Source organism: Oxyura jamaicensis, chromosome 2, assembly GCF_011077185.1.
Source record: "Oxyura jamaicensis isolate SHBP4307 breed ruddy duck chromosome 2, BPBGC_Ojam_1.0, whole genome shotgun sequence".
NCBI classification, from domain to species: domain Eukaryota; kingdom Metazoa; phylum Chordata; class Aves; order Anseriformes; family Anatidae; genus Oxyura; species Oxyura jamaicensis.
The window spans coordinates 51,655,528-51,673,104 of NC_048894.1; the positions used below are offsets into that span (position 1 = coordinate 51,655,528).

Sequence of the window (17,577 nt, forward strand, 5' to 3'; positions counted from 1 at the left end):
CACAACATAGGAGCCTTTCCTAAAACACCAGATTCCCGGTGACTTTACTATACCCGTGTTACTGACAGAAGGCATGCCCAGTAGCAGGGAAATATGCTTAGTCCTTGTATTTCAAGGTAGGTACATCATGTTTGATCTGACAAAAGCATCTGTTTTCCCAAGCTAGTCCAGTCTCTTAAGAAAGAGCTTTGTCTTACAAATAGTTTTGGTTTTTTACTTCTGTATTTGAGATCAGTAATATGAATCCCATTGATTTCAATGCAGAAAGAAATGCCATGGCATCCAGTTGACAGGAAACTGTCAATGTATTTTCTTAACAGTTTTTTACCTCTAATGGGACACAAGCTAGCAGGCAGAAGACCTTTATCAAGCTTTTCCTTCTCCCCATTATAAAATACCCAAAACTTTCTGAGAAATCCAACTGCCACCAAGAACCAACAGAAAGCATGACAGTAACAGTTGGGTCTGCAAAGGCAGAATAATACTGCAGAATCAACTCATGCAGCTGATGGAAGATGGCAATCTTCTAGCAATCTCAAGAGCTGGCTCATACTTAAGGGTATGAACTACCAAACAGCATCCTGTTTTTGTTTTAGAAAGCAAAAAACCTATACCATATGTACTGCACTATTACCTAGACTTTTTCCACACTGCAACTTGTAAGTGATAGAGTAGCCTGTAGAGAATAGGCACTTATCCCAAGAATTGGCCAAAAAAAAAAGGGGGGGGGGGAGCATTATTTGGTAGGTATGGCACCAAAATACAACCATTGTGCTTTCTCACAAACATATGCTGTACAGACAGAGGCTCAAACAGACATAGAGTTAGGTTGCTGGCAGACTTTGTTTTTTCTTTTTGCTTCGGCAAGATTTGCAAATGCAGCAGATGATGCATGGAGATGCCACAAGCAGCAAGGGAGAGGTCACCAATGCTATGATACCTAGTCCAACGAGGATCCCTACAACCTGAAAGACATAGCGGGGAAAAATATATATTTAGCTAATGTGGAAAATAAAATACGTGTGCATTCATAAGCATGGAGTAAGCCACAAAAATAGTTGAAAGCATGAAGAGAATCATCTTGGTCCTTCACTGAAGGGTAAAATCTCAGCTTAACACATGCATGATTGCTCTGCTCAGCTGACTAGAAACACACCTGCGTCCTGTTCCACATCACTGAAGCACGTGAGTGGCCTAGCTTGTTTCTGCAAGGGCCTTTGTCATAATGTCTTAGGAAGATGTCATTCTAAAAAACAAAAGAAGAAGCTGTTAAGAGAAGGTTACAGTATGGGGACATGCAGGGACATGTTCAAGACTGGACTGGAAATACAACTTCCCTGACACTGCTGTAAAATTACCTGCTGCTGGCAGGGAAATTCACCTACCTTCCCAATAATTATATAGAAAACTTTTCTGCAGTTCCAAAAAGTGTAGTGTATTTGGGATCCAAAATATTGTATAGCATCGTCCTTCCCCCACTTTTAAAAAGCTTTGGACAACTATATTTGCATTGCATTTATGACAAAATTACCTAGTCTGTAATTTGGTGATGCTAAATGGGCCTGTAATCAAGACATTTCTGAAAGTTAGCAATCTCAGGTAGCATCTTCCTAAGGTACTTCTACCTTCTGTTCTGCTGTCCCTTCAGGTCATTCTTCTTCCTAGGCTTAACAGGAAAATTGAAAATAAAGTAAAATAAAATAAAGTAAAGTAAAATAATAAAAGGAAATCCCTGTTTCTTTTTGTTTTTATAAAAAAAAAAAAATAGAAATCTCCATTTCTTTTTGTTTTTCCCAATATTACTAAAATATCTATTTTTTCTTCAGAAGATAACTAATGCTCCACATTACTCTACCCTTGCCAGCTGTGCTGTGACCTAATGCTGCTTCCTCTTTTATTCTTCAGCCTTACTCTTCAGCTCTGCAGGTATTACCCCTACGGTTTCTTTGTTCTTTGTCCTCTTGAACAGACTAAAACTTTGTAAGGACATGTCTGCATAAGGGAGAATCTGATGGTCTTTCAGTTCAGCAAAGTTTTAAGCATTCATTTTGTACCGTATGTACTCAAGCCACAAGTCTGATGTCGAAAAAGCACACTCCTGCATCCAAAAATGGGACATAACATTAAGTGGAACTTGCTAAGCATTCTGAGAAAAGGAAGGCTGCAGAATGAGGAAGTCTCATTGTTTGCTAGCTGAGGAGTACGAAAAAAAGAAGAAAAGTCATGCATCTTTCGATATTTTATTTCAAATGCTGGTAAAGTTATTTTCACATTCTCACTGTTGTTACTAATGACTGTGCCAAAAAGGGAAGCAGTCACATATATGAGTACATTACTTCTTGTACTCTTAATCCTACTAGAAAACCTAAGGTCCACCAAAGTTGAGACTAGTCGGTATCACTTGAGAAATAACTAGCCACCTGCGTTTCATAACCCATGCTGATAATGCAACAGTTTTATCTTCAAGCCTACTAACCAATCACTCTCTTCAGCAACACAGCACTAGAGATGGACTAGCAAAGAAGACCAAGTTTATACAAACTCTTAATGCACCCTCCCATGAACCAACTGCCTTCACCCAGTACCATACCATTTTCTGGACAGGCTGCAATTCTTGCAGTTGGAGCAAGCACAATAAACTTATTTCCCTGACTCGCAATTTTTGACTTCTGCATGGGACGAGGGAATCGGTGAAAGGCAGTGCTATAATGACCTCCAGAAAGCAACCAACCTGTCCCAGTTCCCTCAAAAAGCTACTGCGGGACCTCTGCATATGGCTATAATCCTTTATGGAAGAAGGATGTTGATATAAATAAAAGCACTGGATAGTACTTTTATTAGTGAGAAGAAAAGAATGAAGTGAATGAAGTTCCTCTGACTAATGGAAGGGGTCCCTGCCCATGGCAGAGGGGTTGGAATTAGATGATCTTTAAGGTCCTTTCTAACACAAAGCATTCTATGCTTCTAAGTTAGAAGCTGAAATGAGCCAAGAGATTCACTAGAACATCAAGGAGTTGTTAGGATGCTTCTATGGAGCCTCAGACTGACCTCAGCCCCTTTATCTATTTTTAATCTGCAGCACTTACATCCAAGTTCTGTAGACAGTACCAGCAAAATGTGTGTTTGCAGTTCTTGCACATCATCTGAGCACAGCCCTCATTTCTCTCAATGTAGATCCGACAAACTGGGCACTGCTTAATTGGTGCCTCTGTCTCTGTTCCAATAAGTGATCTAGAAGAGTAAGGAAACATTAGAGTGAAATGTAAATACAATTGTAGGTGATACTCAGATTCACTGCCTAATATGTATTGTACTTATTATTCAGAGCATCTAATGTCATTGTCTTAATGCACTTAATGTGTGAGGCTTATTATATTCAGAATACACCAAAGTACACTCAGTAATAAGTGAAGGGTTTTATATCATGTAAAGTTGAAAGGCTATTCCCTTAGTCTTTCATGCTAAATAAAGCCAACATGGACTATACCCACCAACATATCAACTTCAGCATTATAAATCAGCACTTGGTAAGAGTGTTTTCACAACACATTAACAGAACTGGGTTATGCAATTCATGGCATTGTCCTTGCCTAAACAGAGTAACTTGAACTCCACCAAAGCCAAGGATCAAACCTGGGCAAGAGAAATTATGGTGAGACATCTTTGGCAACTCATACCTGATGAAGTCTCTAGCAAGCAGAATCTTTATGGTTTTAAGTCTTTAATTTCTTACAAAAAGCAATAGGAAACTTTGAATATATGTGACTGAACTCTATCTGATGCAGCAAACAAAGATGGATGGCCACAGACATTGTATAATCCAAACAAATAAGTGTTTCCTTCTGTAGATTAATGCTTTATGTAACTTGACCTGTAGGTTGTTTGCATCTATGTCAAATTAACATAAATCATACTTCTCCCACCAAATGGGACACTGCACACCCACTCTTCATAGAAGTTAAGATTTTTCTATGTGAAAATTCTGTAAGTATTAAGCAGAGGTAATTTCTTAATCACAGTACAAGCAAAGTTTGGACCCCAGAATATTAATGTTTTGTACATGTTTTGTACAGGTAAACGTCATAATTCTAGCATGCAAACAAGGCCTTTAGGAGGACTGAAAACCCTGATGGATTTTACCTTTCAGAAGTGTCAGTGGCATCCCAAAATTTGGTAAGAACCCAAATAACATTAAGAATGTTTTTTTTTTAAAAAAAGATATATAATTCCAAATAATCATTAGATTGGAATTATATTTAGGGAACACCAGCAGAGGTGCATAGTATCAGAGATGCACCTAAGAAACCAGATGGAAGCAGTTCCATGAAACTGATGTTAGACACAGAGCGAGCACTTCATGCCAGATTAAACCAAAAGATCACACAGCTCCTGTGGGTTCCCCTCTTACCCCTGCTCAGTTGGTACCAGAGTAGATTGGTTTTCTGGGCACAGGCGCTGTGGGTGCCACGTCTCCTTGCAAGAGGAGCAGAATGTCAGGTGGCAAGCCGGACACTCCACTGGCACCGGCACTCCTGGCTCACTCGGCCCTATACAGCACACCGTTTGGCAGTCAGCCGCAGGGCACCATGTTCTCTCGGGGTCCAAGTGGACTTCTGAAAGATAACAGAGGCAGAAATAAAACTGTTCATATAGTCCCCTTCTCATTCCAGTGACATGTCTAGGTATGCAAGACCCAGTTCTGTATGGGCACGGGGAAGCTGAGGCCCTCTGCACCTGTGCCCATGGGCTTTTGAGCCTACTTTTCTTCAGGCAGGTCTGAAAAGGTATTCTGCAACAGCAGCTGCACTGGAAGCATCACGATAAAAGCAACATACTACAAGGGACATACTCTTTGCCTTTATAAGAGGGTACAAAAGATGAAGACAACTAATGCTCTCTGAGAAGCATGTGCCATCTTGTCTTTCATATTCAGAAACCATGTCACATCTCTCATGTAAATAGCGGGAGAACTGTCATTAAATTAACATCAAGTCATTTTCTGTGCCTTATTTCCCCCACCCTCTTTTAAGTGATTAATATTCACCTTGTTATATAATCAGTATTTGTCAGGTGTCTGATTAGAACAATAGTCAATGTAAGTTCATGAGTGGAAACATTGGCACATGGTAGCAAATGATAAATGTTGATTCTTTCTCTTGCTCCCCAGCCTTTATTTGAGGACTTCGGACTTGCAGCAGAAACCCAGATGAATCACATCCACTGTTAGGGTTGTCTACTGTGTGTACCCTTTACACGGCTCAAGTCAATGCAGCCCAGCCAAACACTCCCACCCTGCATCTCCTCCCTCCCTGGGAGCTCTCTGGGACCACCAATCAAAGTGGATGGGAGGAATGCCTCGGTACAGCGTGGAAATCCCTGACTGTGGGATCTCAAAAGCCATTACAGAGTTCTTCTCTACTTCCAGCAGATAAAAGCAAACAAAAGGCCACACAAGGGCCCCTGACATATGTTCTCTGGCAAATTCTGCTGAAACAGTTGAAGGCATTTCCTGCTATGCACACTCCTGTCTGCAATGCTTCTTTGCAGGAGGTTGCTGGTAGCCCACATTGCAGGGGGCTGGTGGATGGATATCTAGCAGATGCTCCAGCCAGCATGATAAACAATGGTATCAATTCAGCATCCAGACATCTAGAAACTAGAAAACACAGACCTAGAATTGTGTTCAAAGAAGTAAAACAGTAGATACATAAACAGTAGAAAAATAAAACATAAGCAGTAAATAGATAAAAGTACACATGCATCAACACCTGAGGAAGACATCCCACAACCTTTATAACCTAATGTACTTTAGAAACTGAGTTCTTTTCCAGTATGCCAAACATCTGTGTTCAGCTTGAAAACTTCCAGCTTCTTCACAGGTGGCCTGTGCAAACCCCATGAAATTCAGCAAGGCCAAGCGCAAGGTCCTGCACCTGGGTTGGGACAATCCCAAGGACAAATATAGGCTGGGTGGAGAATGGATTGAGAACAGCCATGAGGAGAAGGACCTGGGGGTGTTGAGGGAGGTGATTCTCCCCCTCTACTCTAGGGAGACCCCACCTGGAGTACTGCATTCAGCTCTGGGGACCCTAGCACAAGAAGGACATGGGCATATTAGAACAAGTCCAGAGAAGGGCCACAAAGAAGATCAAGGGCTGGAGCACCTCTCCTATGAAAACAGGCTGAGGGAGTTGGGGCTGTTCAGCCTGAAGAAGAGAAGGCTCCAGGGAGACCTTACAGAGGCCTTCCAGTGCCTAAAGGGGGCCTGCAGGAAAGCTGGGGAGGGACTCTTTGTCAGGGAGTGGGGTGACAGGACAACAGATAATGGCTTTAAACTAAAAGTGGGTAGATTTAGATTAGATATAAGGAGGAAATTCTTCACTGTAGAAGGGCGGTGAGGCACTGGCACAAGCTGCCCAGAGCAGCTGTGGATGCCCTACCCCTGGAGGTGTTCAAAGCCAGGTTAGATGAGGCCCTGAGCAACCTGATCTAGTGGGAGGAGTCTTGCACATGGCAGGGAGGTTGGAAGTAGATATCTCTAAGGTCCCTTCCAATCCAAACCATTCTATGAGTCAAAGCTATGGGAAATCAAACAAACAAAAACCCTTACAGGGAATTTCCCTCCCTAACTGAAACAAACTAACTTCAGCCTAATCCATTGGTCAGAGTTTCCTGATAGTTTTGGAAGTGCCTTTTGGGATGAACAGTAAACTCACACCAAAATGTAACTTGGTTTATCCTAAAACTATTCACACACTCAGGGTGATTCTTGACAGATACTTAGAAAAAAATGACACTTTTTAATGATCATGTTAGCAAAGCCACCAGCAGACGACTAACCACTAATACCTTTTTTTCTATTTAATATTTGAGAGCAAGCATGTAGGAGAGTTTCATTCAAATCCTCTTCTAAAGGCAAGCTGAGGCAAGCTCATTGTTTTTGGAAGGTGTCCTCTGGGTCAGGCTATCACACAGTCCTGTTTTGGCTTTCAGCTTCCATTGATGCTACTTCAGTTTGGATGCACAGTAGTGGCAGGGATGATACTCACCTGGGCCGTGAGCTGACTACCAGGCAAGGCAGTCATTCTCAGTTTCTATCTTAACACTTACCTCTTTTTTTCTTTTTCTTTTTTTTTTTTTTTTTAATACAGAATATGGAATATTTCTAAAAGGGTACTGCAGAAAAGATTCAGGTAGACCTACTTCAGGTTATTCCAAAAGTTTGGACTTTTACATGAGAGGAGGGAGACATGAGTTGGAACTTCTTTCAACAAAGCCTAGCACGTAATCTCCCATATTTAAAGTAGGCATATTGGTCACTGTCATATGGGACACTAAGTCAGGAGCTTTGCTACGTTCACCTATTTTCCATCCCTCCATGTAATTATTGCAATTACAGGTAATATATTAATCCATGTCAGAGTCCTCTGACAGATGTGGAGACTTTCCACATCCACCGCAAAGGTTTTGGTCTATAATTTAGGCAGTGACAGAAAAGCATCCGTACCATCTACCTTATTTTCCAGCCATTTCATGAATCTAGTTCCCTTCTTTCCCCTTATTATCTTACACATGCTTCCTCTACCACCAAAAGCAAACAAACATTTTGCTTTGAACTGAATAAAAGCCAGAAAAAGACAGTTTGTACCTTCATTTGTGAGGAGAAGGAAGAGACAGAGGTGGACAAGCCATCCAAGCATTTTTAAATAGCATCCTGGCTGGGAAATCATTATTTCTGTAGCTTCCTTCAGAGATGATGCTCTGAACTGGGTAAGACCATGCCCTATTATTGACTATTGCATTTAAATCTTCCCACAGTAGGTTCCATACATTTTCTGTTGATAAACAACAATTAAAACAAGAAAAACTGCAATTCCTGCAGATAGGATGCTCAACTTTGGAAACCTAAATTCTCCTATCCTCATTTTGGATGAAAGACAGGATGTCTGGTTTTGACATCCACTGGGCAAAGGGTTGTAAGTCTTACTGATTTTTACAAGGTTTTTTTTTGCAGTAAGATGCGATGCATAAAATGAAACTCCCTCCTCTCTCACTTCCTCCATTTTACAAAGAACCTACAGATGGTGTTTTGCAATCCATGCTGTCTCATACTGTTTGCTTTACCATGGAGTACAAGGGAAACCAGAAAAAAAATAAATAAAATAAAAAGGAGCAGCCAAAAAAAAAAAAAGAGGCTATCATTTTAACTCTGACAAGATGTTCAATCTCTCGGTTAGGGCTATTTCTCTGTTGAGCCTTTTCCCTGCTTCCTCACAGCCAGTTCAGCCACGCTCATTCCACTCTCAGGAGGAAAGCTTCCCCAGACCGTGCCAGTAAGAGGCAGGGGTCTGACCAGATTCCACAAAACACACAAGCAAGCAGGTGACGTGGGATGCAAACGGGAAATGCAGCACTCTGAAGAATTAAGAATTTCTGGCTTAGAAGAGGTACCTACCGAAAAGGTGGCCCCGTGCATTCCACAAAATATTAGGAACACCTGTCTTTTAATGCACTGCTTTTCAGTCAGGCATAAAAAGGAGGTTCTCACTAGGCCTGTTGGGCAACTGTCAGGGAAACAGAAATAGACTGCGTGTGTCCTAACCACATCCTATTCCACTATTTTGTTATTTCTCATGGCTGCAACAACCCCATTCTAAACAGACTTATAGCAATTCCTGTTTCTTCTATTAAGACAGATTGCACAGAAGCCCTGTGACTAGGTCCTGATAAGTTATAGATATGTAGGAAAGCTTGGTTTAAAGCCTGAAAAACATTTGCATACTAAGAACATAAAGAACACAAGAGGACTGAATATTTTCAGTGCTTTCACTGTCAGACTATGCAACTGCATATAGACATGAAATTGTATGCCAGTTACTTCTCACAGCCTTTTAACCCACTATCATCTGTCCAATTTCTTAGAAATAAGGTAATAGAGAGGAAATATATTGTATTAACGCAGCTAGCAAAGATGGGGAAAACAGCTTTTGGAGGTCTAAGCTCTTCATGTCTTCAAAATTTTCCTCAAAATTAATCTCTTAACAAAAAATGTCTGTAAGGATGGGAAGCACTGGCTTTAGCAATCACTTGAAGATTGGTGAGAAAAGACTACAGAGTAGGACCAGAAAGACTTGCCCATGAAGTTGGTTACTTATGTCCAGCATTTCTAGTAAAGCAAAGGGGAAACCGAAGCAAGATGGAGCACAGGCAGCCCATATCTCAACAGAATGCAGCTCAGAGCAGAAGGGTCTCAATATAGCAAGTGGACAGGTTTGAATATTGGGATTTGTTGATCAGAGCAAAAATAACAAAGGACAGCCTAGTACCTGCCTATTTTAAGAATCAGAATTTGGACTACTGTATTTGCAAATGTGGAAAAGAGGACAGTACACTTCAAACAGCAACATCTGGAAAACACATTGCTTTCTATTTCTTTCCCTTACCATACAGAAAAAACAACCCTAGCTAACTCCAGCCAGCCTTTCCCTAGTGCCTGAAGAAAAAAAGTAAGAACCAGGAAGAAAAGGGAGCTCAGAATATTTCATATGTAATTTTTTTCTTCATTTTTAAATGAACTTGAAACGCTGACTACAGCAATGCTACTACTACGCTGTATTTCAGCTCTTTGAGGTATTCTCTGTCATTACGTAATTCCAATGAATCCGTGGTCCTCTGAAGGTGTACTTGGCTTGGCCGACATTAGCTCTGGCCGTTGAGCTGCATCCTGGCTGGAGTTCACGTGTTTTTAGGGAAAGGCCTACGGCTGAATGCAAAAACCAATGGACTACACTTGCTGTTAGGTCAAGGAGCTGCAGCTGAGTTTGCCTTAGGGGTGGTGTGAAAATAGATCGTGAGGCTACACAGTGGTTGTGGTTGGCAGGAGTCTGTGGGAGAGGCAAGAGCAAGGCAGTAGCAGCCTGGGCTTTGTGTAGCACAAGGTTTGAAAAGGGCTGGGCTGCACTTATGCCAACAGAGGCACAAGCTGTGCATTAGATCTCATTTGTCGGGAATCCCTGAGCAGACACCGGGTCAGAAGCTGGACCCAGCAGCTGCCATCATTAAGGCTTATTGCTAGATACAGAAAAGGACCATCAAGTCGGCATTGCTGCTGGTTTGGGCAGGCAAGCTTTGCTGGGCTGTGGTCAGGTCTGAGAAGAGAGCTTCAGCCAGCAGAAGCCCGCAAGCCAGGTTCAGCTGGTAAGTGTAGAAAGGTCAGACTTAGGGGGCAATGCTAAACCTGGTACAGGTGAAAGGTCCTGGCTGGGGTGGCATTAGTGCTGGTGTCCAGGACACAATCTGAGTTAGCAGGTTGTGTTCCCAGGCATCAGTAAGTTCACTTTATTGCTGGGGCACTCGAGGTCAAAAGTCTAGGTTTAAGCCTGCTGCTTGGATGCCAGGTTTACTCATAGAGGAGAAAGGACAGATCTAAAAACATCACGAAAAAAGGCAGTGGAGGTGGAGGAGGATTCGCAAGGCTTAGCCAAGAAGGAAAAGGGAAGGAGGATTTAAAAAACAGACAAGTTCCAGGTTTCTGTGAGTGGGAGACAGTAAAAAAAAAAAAAAAAAAAAAAAAAAGTAACAGGGAGTTGGACAAAAGATCATGAGTTCAGCTTTGGCTAGTTGTAGAGGAAGAGATACCAGGAAATCATTAGTTTCACAGTCGTCAATTAAAACAAGGTTTTATGTAAAAGAGATTAATGTATTGCAAGAATGCCTCACTTTCTTAACCCCTTAATATGTTATTTAACAAGCTGTGATTTCTACTTTCTAGAACTGTAGACAATCCACTGCTTGAGTTATGAACTAGAGGGACTTCCTAAGGAATTAAGGGTAAACAAGAAGAAGGTAGAATGGGAGAAAGAAATCAAAAATGAAAGCTGAGTTTGAGATTTTTTTGTTCTTTGTCCTGAGTACCTGCAAACCACAGCTACAATCTGCATCTGGCCATGACCTCTGCGGCATACTTGGGTGTACTCATTTTGTGGGTTTTGTACTTCATGGTCATCTCACTGAACTTCAGTCCAGATGAGATTCAGTAAAAACCCATATATTCTTCTATCTGACCATTTTTTCAAGTGCATTAACATACCTAACTTTTATGAACCTCTGCATTTTCATACTTATTCCCAATCCCTCTGCATCTAAGCACGCATATAAAGCAGAGCACAAATATAGACTTCAGAGGAAAGCTTGAAGACAGAGTTAGAGCTAATCAGTCCCAGATACCCCACTCTGCAAGCTACCACAATGCAAATTCTTTGAAAAATACTACTACTTCCAGCTGGGCTTTCAAGTTGGTGTCAGTCTTCAAAATCAGCATGGGATCTCATCTTTCTATCAAGTGTCTTCTTCAGCCTTGGCAGGGAATCATCTCCTGAAGCAGAATGCTGACCTCTGACATACCAAAGCTTGGCATCAGTAAGATCTTCAGTTTCAAGATTCCTTACTACTATGCCTCACTCAGCAATGAGGGGTCCAATTATCCCTGAGGAAATACATATATATATACTAGAAGAATACACACAAGGCTTCTCCATGAGAAAAACTGTCTTCTAGGGATGCTTGCAGAAATTTCTAACAGACAGCAGGGTCTGTATCTCCTAGGAATTGTGAAGATCCTCGTGGATGTGTATTTCAGAACAATGACATCTTCTCCATCTCTTCCTTAACTCACCCAGAATGCTTTGTCTTAAGGCAGAGTTCTCTGCAATATGTAATATTGCTGCCTCTACTGACACTTTAAAACTTTAGGTAATAGAAACCAAAAGGGCTCATACCACGTTCAAACTTCAGCCTCTTGTACAACTGAAACTGGTCAACAGGCACCAAACAGGCAATCTGAAATGAGAAACAAGCAGAGAAATCATTAGAAACAATTAGAGACTTGAGAAAATTTAATAAGCACCCTGTTCTACTTTTCTGCTCTCTTGAGCCAGCTCTCAAATCCACCTTCTTTTTCTGCATACTTTTTACCACCACTTTTCTCCACATCTAGACTTCCTTCTCCAAAGTATAAAGTAGTTCTTGGTCTCTCCTATTTCAACCACACGGCACAGTGGTTCAACCCAAGTCCTTCTTACCATGCACAGGAAAGCCTTCTTTTGGGGTTCTGTATTCACTTCAACTTCTTTGTTTTATTTCATGTTTGTTTAATGTAATGAAGGGTGACAGCTAGCCAGCCTTGCAAACTGAAGTCTGTTGTTCATGCACAAGAATACAGTCCAAACAAATGATTGCTCATTCATGTTTCCCAGTCTTTATGGTAGGAGCCAGTTAGCTCTCGGGAACAAAAAAGCCAGTCTGGTTTCCATTTTTTATTCATGTAAAAAATGCATTTCTACTTTTTTTTTCTTTTTTTTTTCTTTTTTTTTGTTTTTGTTTTTCTGGACTAAGATGCCACTGCTATTGGAATTTGCCTTAGACATGCACAAGCCCACTGGGAGCTGAAGTTAACAAATCTAGTTGGCATAGACAATCAGGCTTTGTCAATACATTTTGGTCATTACCATAATTAAGCTAACTTAGCCTAAATGGATAAATGCTCTACTCTCCAGTCCATGTAAAATAACCAAGTATTTAAAAGTAATAACCAAACCTGCATACAGTGTAAGGAAGGCTTCAAATGAAACTTGTCAGATACTTGAGAAGCCAAATGTTTGTTGAATTCAAAATATGAGACAATTCTCTTATTTGATCCATTCATAACATTGCAGAGTGTAGATCAGTCCAGCACTGAAAAAAAATCTGTGCCTACCTAAATGACTTCTCTTTTCCTAAAAATAAACCTGGACTTATACCAATACAAAATCTGATCATTTGAAGCCATGTGAGACAACACAGAACTGACAGCTTTGAAATGAAGGTGTTCTCAACCCTCACATCCAGTACCCCACTGTGGACCTTCAAATTACTGCAAAGGCAAAATTTTGCTCTCACTGACATGGAAATTGGCCTTTGCTATCCTTCTGGTTTATGCTGCAAGGCACTCATGAGAAGAAATACAAGACAAAAAAATCAATATATATTCAGTCTCGTGCTGTAAATACCTGCGCTGTAAATGAAGATAACAAATCACTTTATTAAGATCTCAAATCAAATGAAATTAAAACTGCATTTTGAAGCAGATCTTTGGATCCATTTCTGATCTAAACCAATGTCATACAAAAAATAATGCCACTGATGTCCAGATTTAAGTGTTCGAAGGTGCTTAAAGACTTATAGTTGAAGAAAACAAAGGATTTTTCAGCTAACTGAGAAACCCTGACAAATCTTTACAGACCATACTCGTACTCTACTGAATCAGTTCTATGGTCAAAGTACTGTCCTCATTCAGCTTCTGAATTCAGGGTGTAAAGTATTTTTAATATGAAAGTACTTGCATGGAATAAACAACAGTACTTTAGTATGACTGTAACACAGAGAGCTTCCTGGAAAACTCTTCACCTGTCCATCAGAAGTTAGATGAAACACTCTTGGAAAACAAATAACAACTTAATCAAACGAGTCAAAAAGAGTGAACTTCAGCAGCTTAAGCAAAGAATGAAGCCAACCAACAGAATTACACAAAACCCACAAGACACATCATTTTAGTATTGCCCAGTCTCCCCAGGGCAACTTAAAATCTAAATAGAGTTCTGAAAACAAAGAGAGTCATCTGCCTTTCTCTAGCTGGGTGAGCATTGGCAACTACTTTAAATTTTACTTCATTATGACTAAATTAAAACAGTGAGTCTCAATGCTGTAAGGGTAAGAGCCACGTGAGTGAATTGTGTCGTTGTCTGAGGCCTTTTTGTGCTTGCTCTGGCTTTTAACAAACCGTTTTTCAAGAGCAGCCCTATAGAGCCCAGAATTTCCCATGTATTAAAAATCGGCCTTTTTGATGACAGTGGGAGCAGAGTTAGGAGTTTTATCGCAGATTTTAATAGGCAGCAGAGTCAGTGCTGAAAGCATCCCTTTCTTCTATTGAAAACCCGACCTCACCATGCCAGCCTTCCCCACTGGCTTCCTCCAGCCCTGCTCTTCCTTCTATACGGCCTCTTCGCAGCCCAGGTCCGGCTCCCTGCATGCAGCTCCAGGCACACACAGCCCATCCTTTCTGCCGCTAATCTCATTTACGCTCAATGGTAAAGACAGCTTTTGGACAGCACGGTTGGGCAATTAGGTGCTTATCTCCTCCTACCTGGCATCAGAGTCTAAATGCTCATCTCCACGCAACTTTTTCAGCCCCATCTGGGAGCCCATCCCAAATACCCCTGTCCTGCCCGACTGCACACACCCATGGGCTCGGCACAGGATGGAGACCTGGGGAGGAAGTGAACTGGCAACATGGCAGGTGGCAAAGGGCCAAAGGAAAAAAGAGCACGAGCACGCCAGAAAGCAAGACATTCCTTACTGTAGGCTAAGAAATTACTCAATTATTCAATGCAACAAGAAATTCTACTGGACAAGTTTTAGGTGTTTTTTTGTTTGACTGTTTTATAAAAAAACACTGGGTTAAGGTTACAATTAAACCTCTGAACAAAATTAGAATCTAAGACTCTCCTCTCATGAAAAGACATTGATTTGAGACTTATCAGACTGGTAGAGGTTGAAATAAGTTTTCTGGTTTTCTATGCATCACAGGCAACTTCTGCCTTTAAAGTACTCTTGTCATAGAGCATACGAATACTGGCAGGTCTCACTAAGAACAGCAACTTTCACCTGAAGTAAAAAAATCCATAGGGAAAAAAAAAAAAAAAAAGGCAAAATTTTGAAAGCTTGCTACCACAAAAGGCTCCAGCTGGACCCTTGCCAAGTGTCCCAAAAGATTGCCCACTATGGTACAATAACCGGGGGTGCTATTGCCATGCGAGACAAAAGAGCAAAGGAAGGAAAATGAGAGTTGGAAATAATTGAGTTCAGTTTACACAGGGGCAGACTGTTCCTTGTAACTTGGGCAGTGCAGTAACCAGGAGCCAAGGAAGAACAACTCCCCTGTTTTTAAACACTGGCTTCCACAGTGGAAAGGGAAAATCACCACTCCACCTATTCTCAGGCTTTCAAAGGAGATGCAAGGAGGCAATCAAGAGAACTGAATAGGCCTTACTTCCTTTCACACCCATGTGAATCAAGTCTTGATACTGCCTGGAGAGGAAAGTTCATCAGGACAAGTCCTTCTCCCTTTCTCTCTTTAGCAGACACACAGCAAGCAGGGATCCTGCACTGGCAGCACCAACAGCAAAGGGTTGCACTGCCTGGCTCTGCTGAAGTCCCACTCACAGAGGCAGCGTCTGATTTTGCAAGTAGTGTAAAGCAGTTTTAACTTGGGCTGTGGTTTGTTATGCTCAGTAGTTTAATCATGAAACATTAACCTATTAGTTTTCTCTATCAAGGAGCTCTTCCCTTATTTAATGACACACACACAAGATTCACATTTATTTCCCTCAGATTTAAGAACAAGTAAATAACAAGAACTTTTTTAATTTTGACCCTGAAAAAAGTAGGTTGGCCTGCAATGTTTTACCACCTTCCTCCCCATTTTACCATTTCAATAGCCCCTAGCAAAATGTAAACCAATTTTCAAATTAAAAATAAAGCCTGTATTTTAAAACAACTCCCAGTGGGATTTTTGCTCAGCTATGTATGGAATACAACACAGTAAAGATTCAAAGATCTGGGTCACTGTCCTATTTCATCAGCTCTTTGTGAAGTGTCGACAACCCTCTGCCAGGTTAGCACAGGCATAGATCAGGTATTTACAGACGGAGGGGCAATAAGCAAAAACCACACTGAGTGCAAAGGGAAACTTCTTGCTGAACTCATAAGGCAAAAGGAAAGCCCAAATGATGCTCTCTCCTAGTGCTCCCTGCACAACTGTAATTCAAATCAGATTACATACATCACTGTGCCTCATTGGCATCAACTTTACAAGCTTCAGAACAATGCAGACATCAGGAACAGCACAGCACAACCCACTAGAAATCATACAAGCAAGTACTTCATTGGAAGTCCTTAAATGCACTTGAGACTTACCCTGATTCACACTGGTGATTGCATTTGCACCACGTAAAACCATTTCAAATCATAATAAATTACCCTCTGTTTAGGTTAGGGATATTAACTGTTCCAATTAAATCAATGGAGCAAATCCCCAAGAGAGACAGGGATATTCTAGGCGGGAGAAGTCTGCACAGTTGAAGAGATCTGCATTAGCATAAGATGTTCCTTCTACCTTCTGCTTCCAGGAACAAATCCAAAGCATTTTTGTTTATTGGACTATTAAGAGTGCGAAAGGACAAACATCTTGTTTAACGAGATGGCTTTTAAACTTTCCTTTTTTGTGTAACCAGCTATTTGAAACAGAGCCTGTAGCCAAAACCATTGCGTTCTCACCACTAACATCCATTTATTTCTGCTTTAAAACAAGCTACACTTAAAGCAGCTGATATATTGATGTAACAGGTCAAGATATGATCTAGGCTTAGACTTGATTTCAAGCTCTGTAATGGAACAGTTCCTTCTATTCAAGTGCACTGTTTGTCAAAACCAAAAACAGCCAGGGAAAGTACAATTTTCTAGTTCAAATTACCTACGCAAATTTTTCTAAGAATAAAAAACCTGTAACATTTTCTTCTGAGGTCCAGAGAGACACAATGTTCTAGTTCACCAGAAGTTAAGCCTTAACTCCCAACATCTCCTACACTCTGTGAATAAGTAGTTTACTCCCCAAACACCGATGAAATATTTAGCTGCTTTAGAGACACATGCCTACCATTCAGACTTGTTAATTTCTTCATGACAAATATAGGAAGAAATTCTATCACACGTTTACAATGTTAACCTGAGTTTTTGCCCTCTCCACTGCCAAAAGCAACACAAGAAGCACATGGGTCAGAATTTAGTCCAGAGCAGTGAAAAGGCTCTAATAATTTAGTACCAAACAACAGTAACACTGAGGAATTTTACTGAGAAGATAAAACATACTTTATTCACAGAGAAGACAAATAGGTCATTGGTAAGTACTGAAGAAATGTTACACACCTTGAATAAAGACCTTGACAGAGGGAAGTAGATGAACTTTCATAAATATTACGTGTTCTAGGTTACTTATAAACTGTAGTATTAATTGTTCAGGTTTCTTATTGAACAAGACCCAATCCAAAATGCACTGAAGTCAATGGAAAGGCTTTTCTTCACTTCAAATTATGTCTAAGTTCACCTTATCTCCCTTGTGCAGGCTAGGGCAAAAGGCATTTAAAAAGCAAACAAGGCAACTGTGTTAGCTAACGTAATTAGACTCAATTTAGCCCAAAGTAGAGGAACCTATTTAACACCACATTCATGAGAAAGACAGTTTGAACTGCTGTTTTTTTTCTCCAAACTCCAACAGTGCCTGCTAAACATTAGTTACAGCAGGGTCTGAAATGGATGTGACCTGAAGAATACACTTTTTCAAACCCCTGGGAGAAACACAGGGGAGAAAAAAGGACCAATGTATTTTTCCCCCCAGGAGAGGTAACACATAATTTTCAGAAAATAAATAAATAAAATAAAATAAAATAAAATAAAATAAAATAAAATAAAATAAAATAAAATAAA

At 40.7% G+C, this 17,577-nt stretch overlaps 1 protein-coding gene across 3 annotated transcripts in view; it reads right to left on the reverse strand.

Annotated features, from left to right (window-relative positions):
• Nucleotides 1–590: 590 nt before the first annotated feature.
• RNF144B (ring finger protein 144B) overlaps nucleotides 591–17,577 on the reverse strand; it is a 55,110-nt gene continuing 38,123 nt past the window's right edge. For all 3 annotated transcript variants that reach the window (XM_035318070.1, XM_035318068.1, XM_035318069.1), the window contains 5 exons: nucleotides 11,778–11,838; nucleotides 4,409–4,613; nucleotides 3,087–3,231; nucleotides 1,157–1,246; nucleotides 591–965 (listed from right to left, as the gene is read on the reverse strand). In XM_035318070.1, coding sequence (XP_035173961.1) covers nucleotides 825–965; nucleotides 1,157–1,246; nucleotides 3,087–3,231; nucleotides 4,409–4,613; nucleotides 11,778–11,838 — 642 coding nt within the window. In that variant the 3' untranslated portion in view covers nucleotides 591–824. The remainder of the gene's footprint in view (nucleotides 966–1,156; nucleotides 1,247–3,086; nucleotides 3,232–4,408; nucleotides 4,614–11,777; nucleotides 11,839–17,577) is intronic.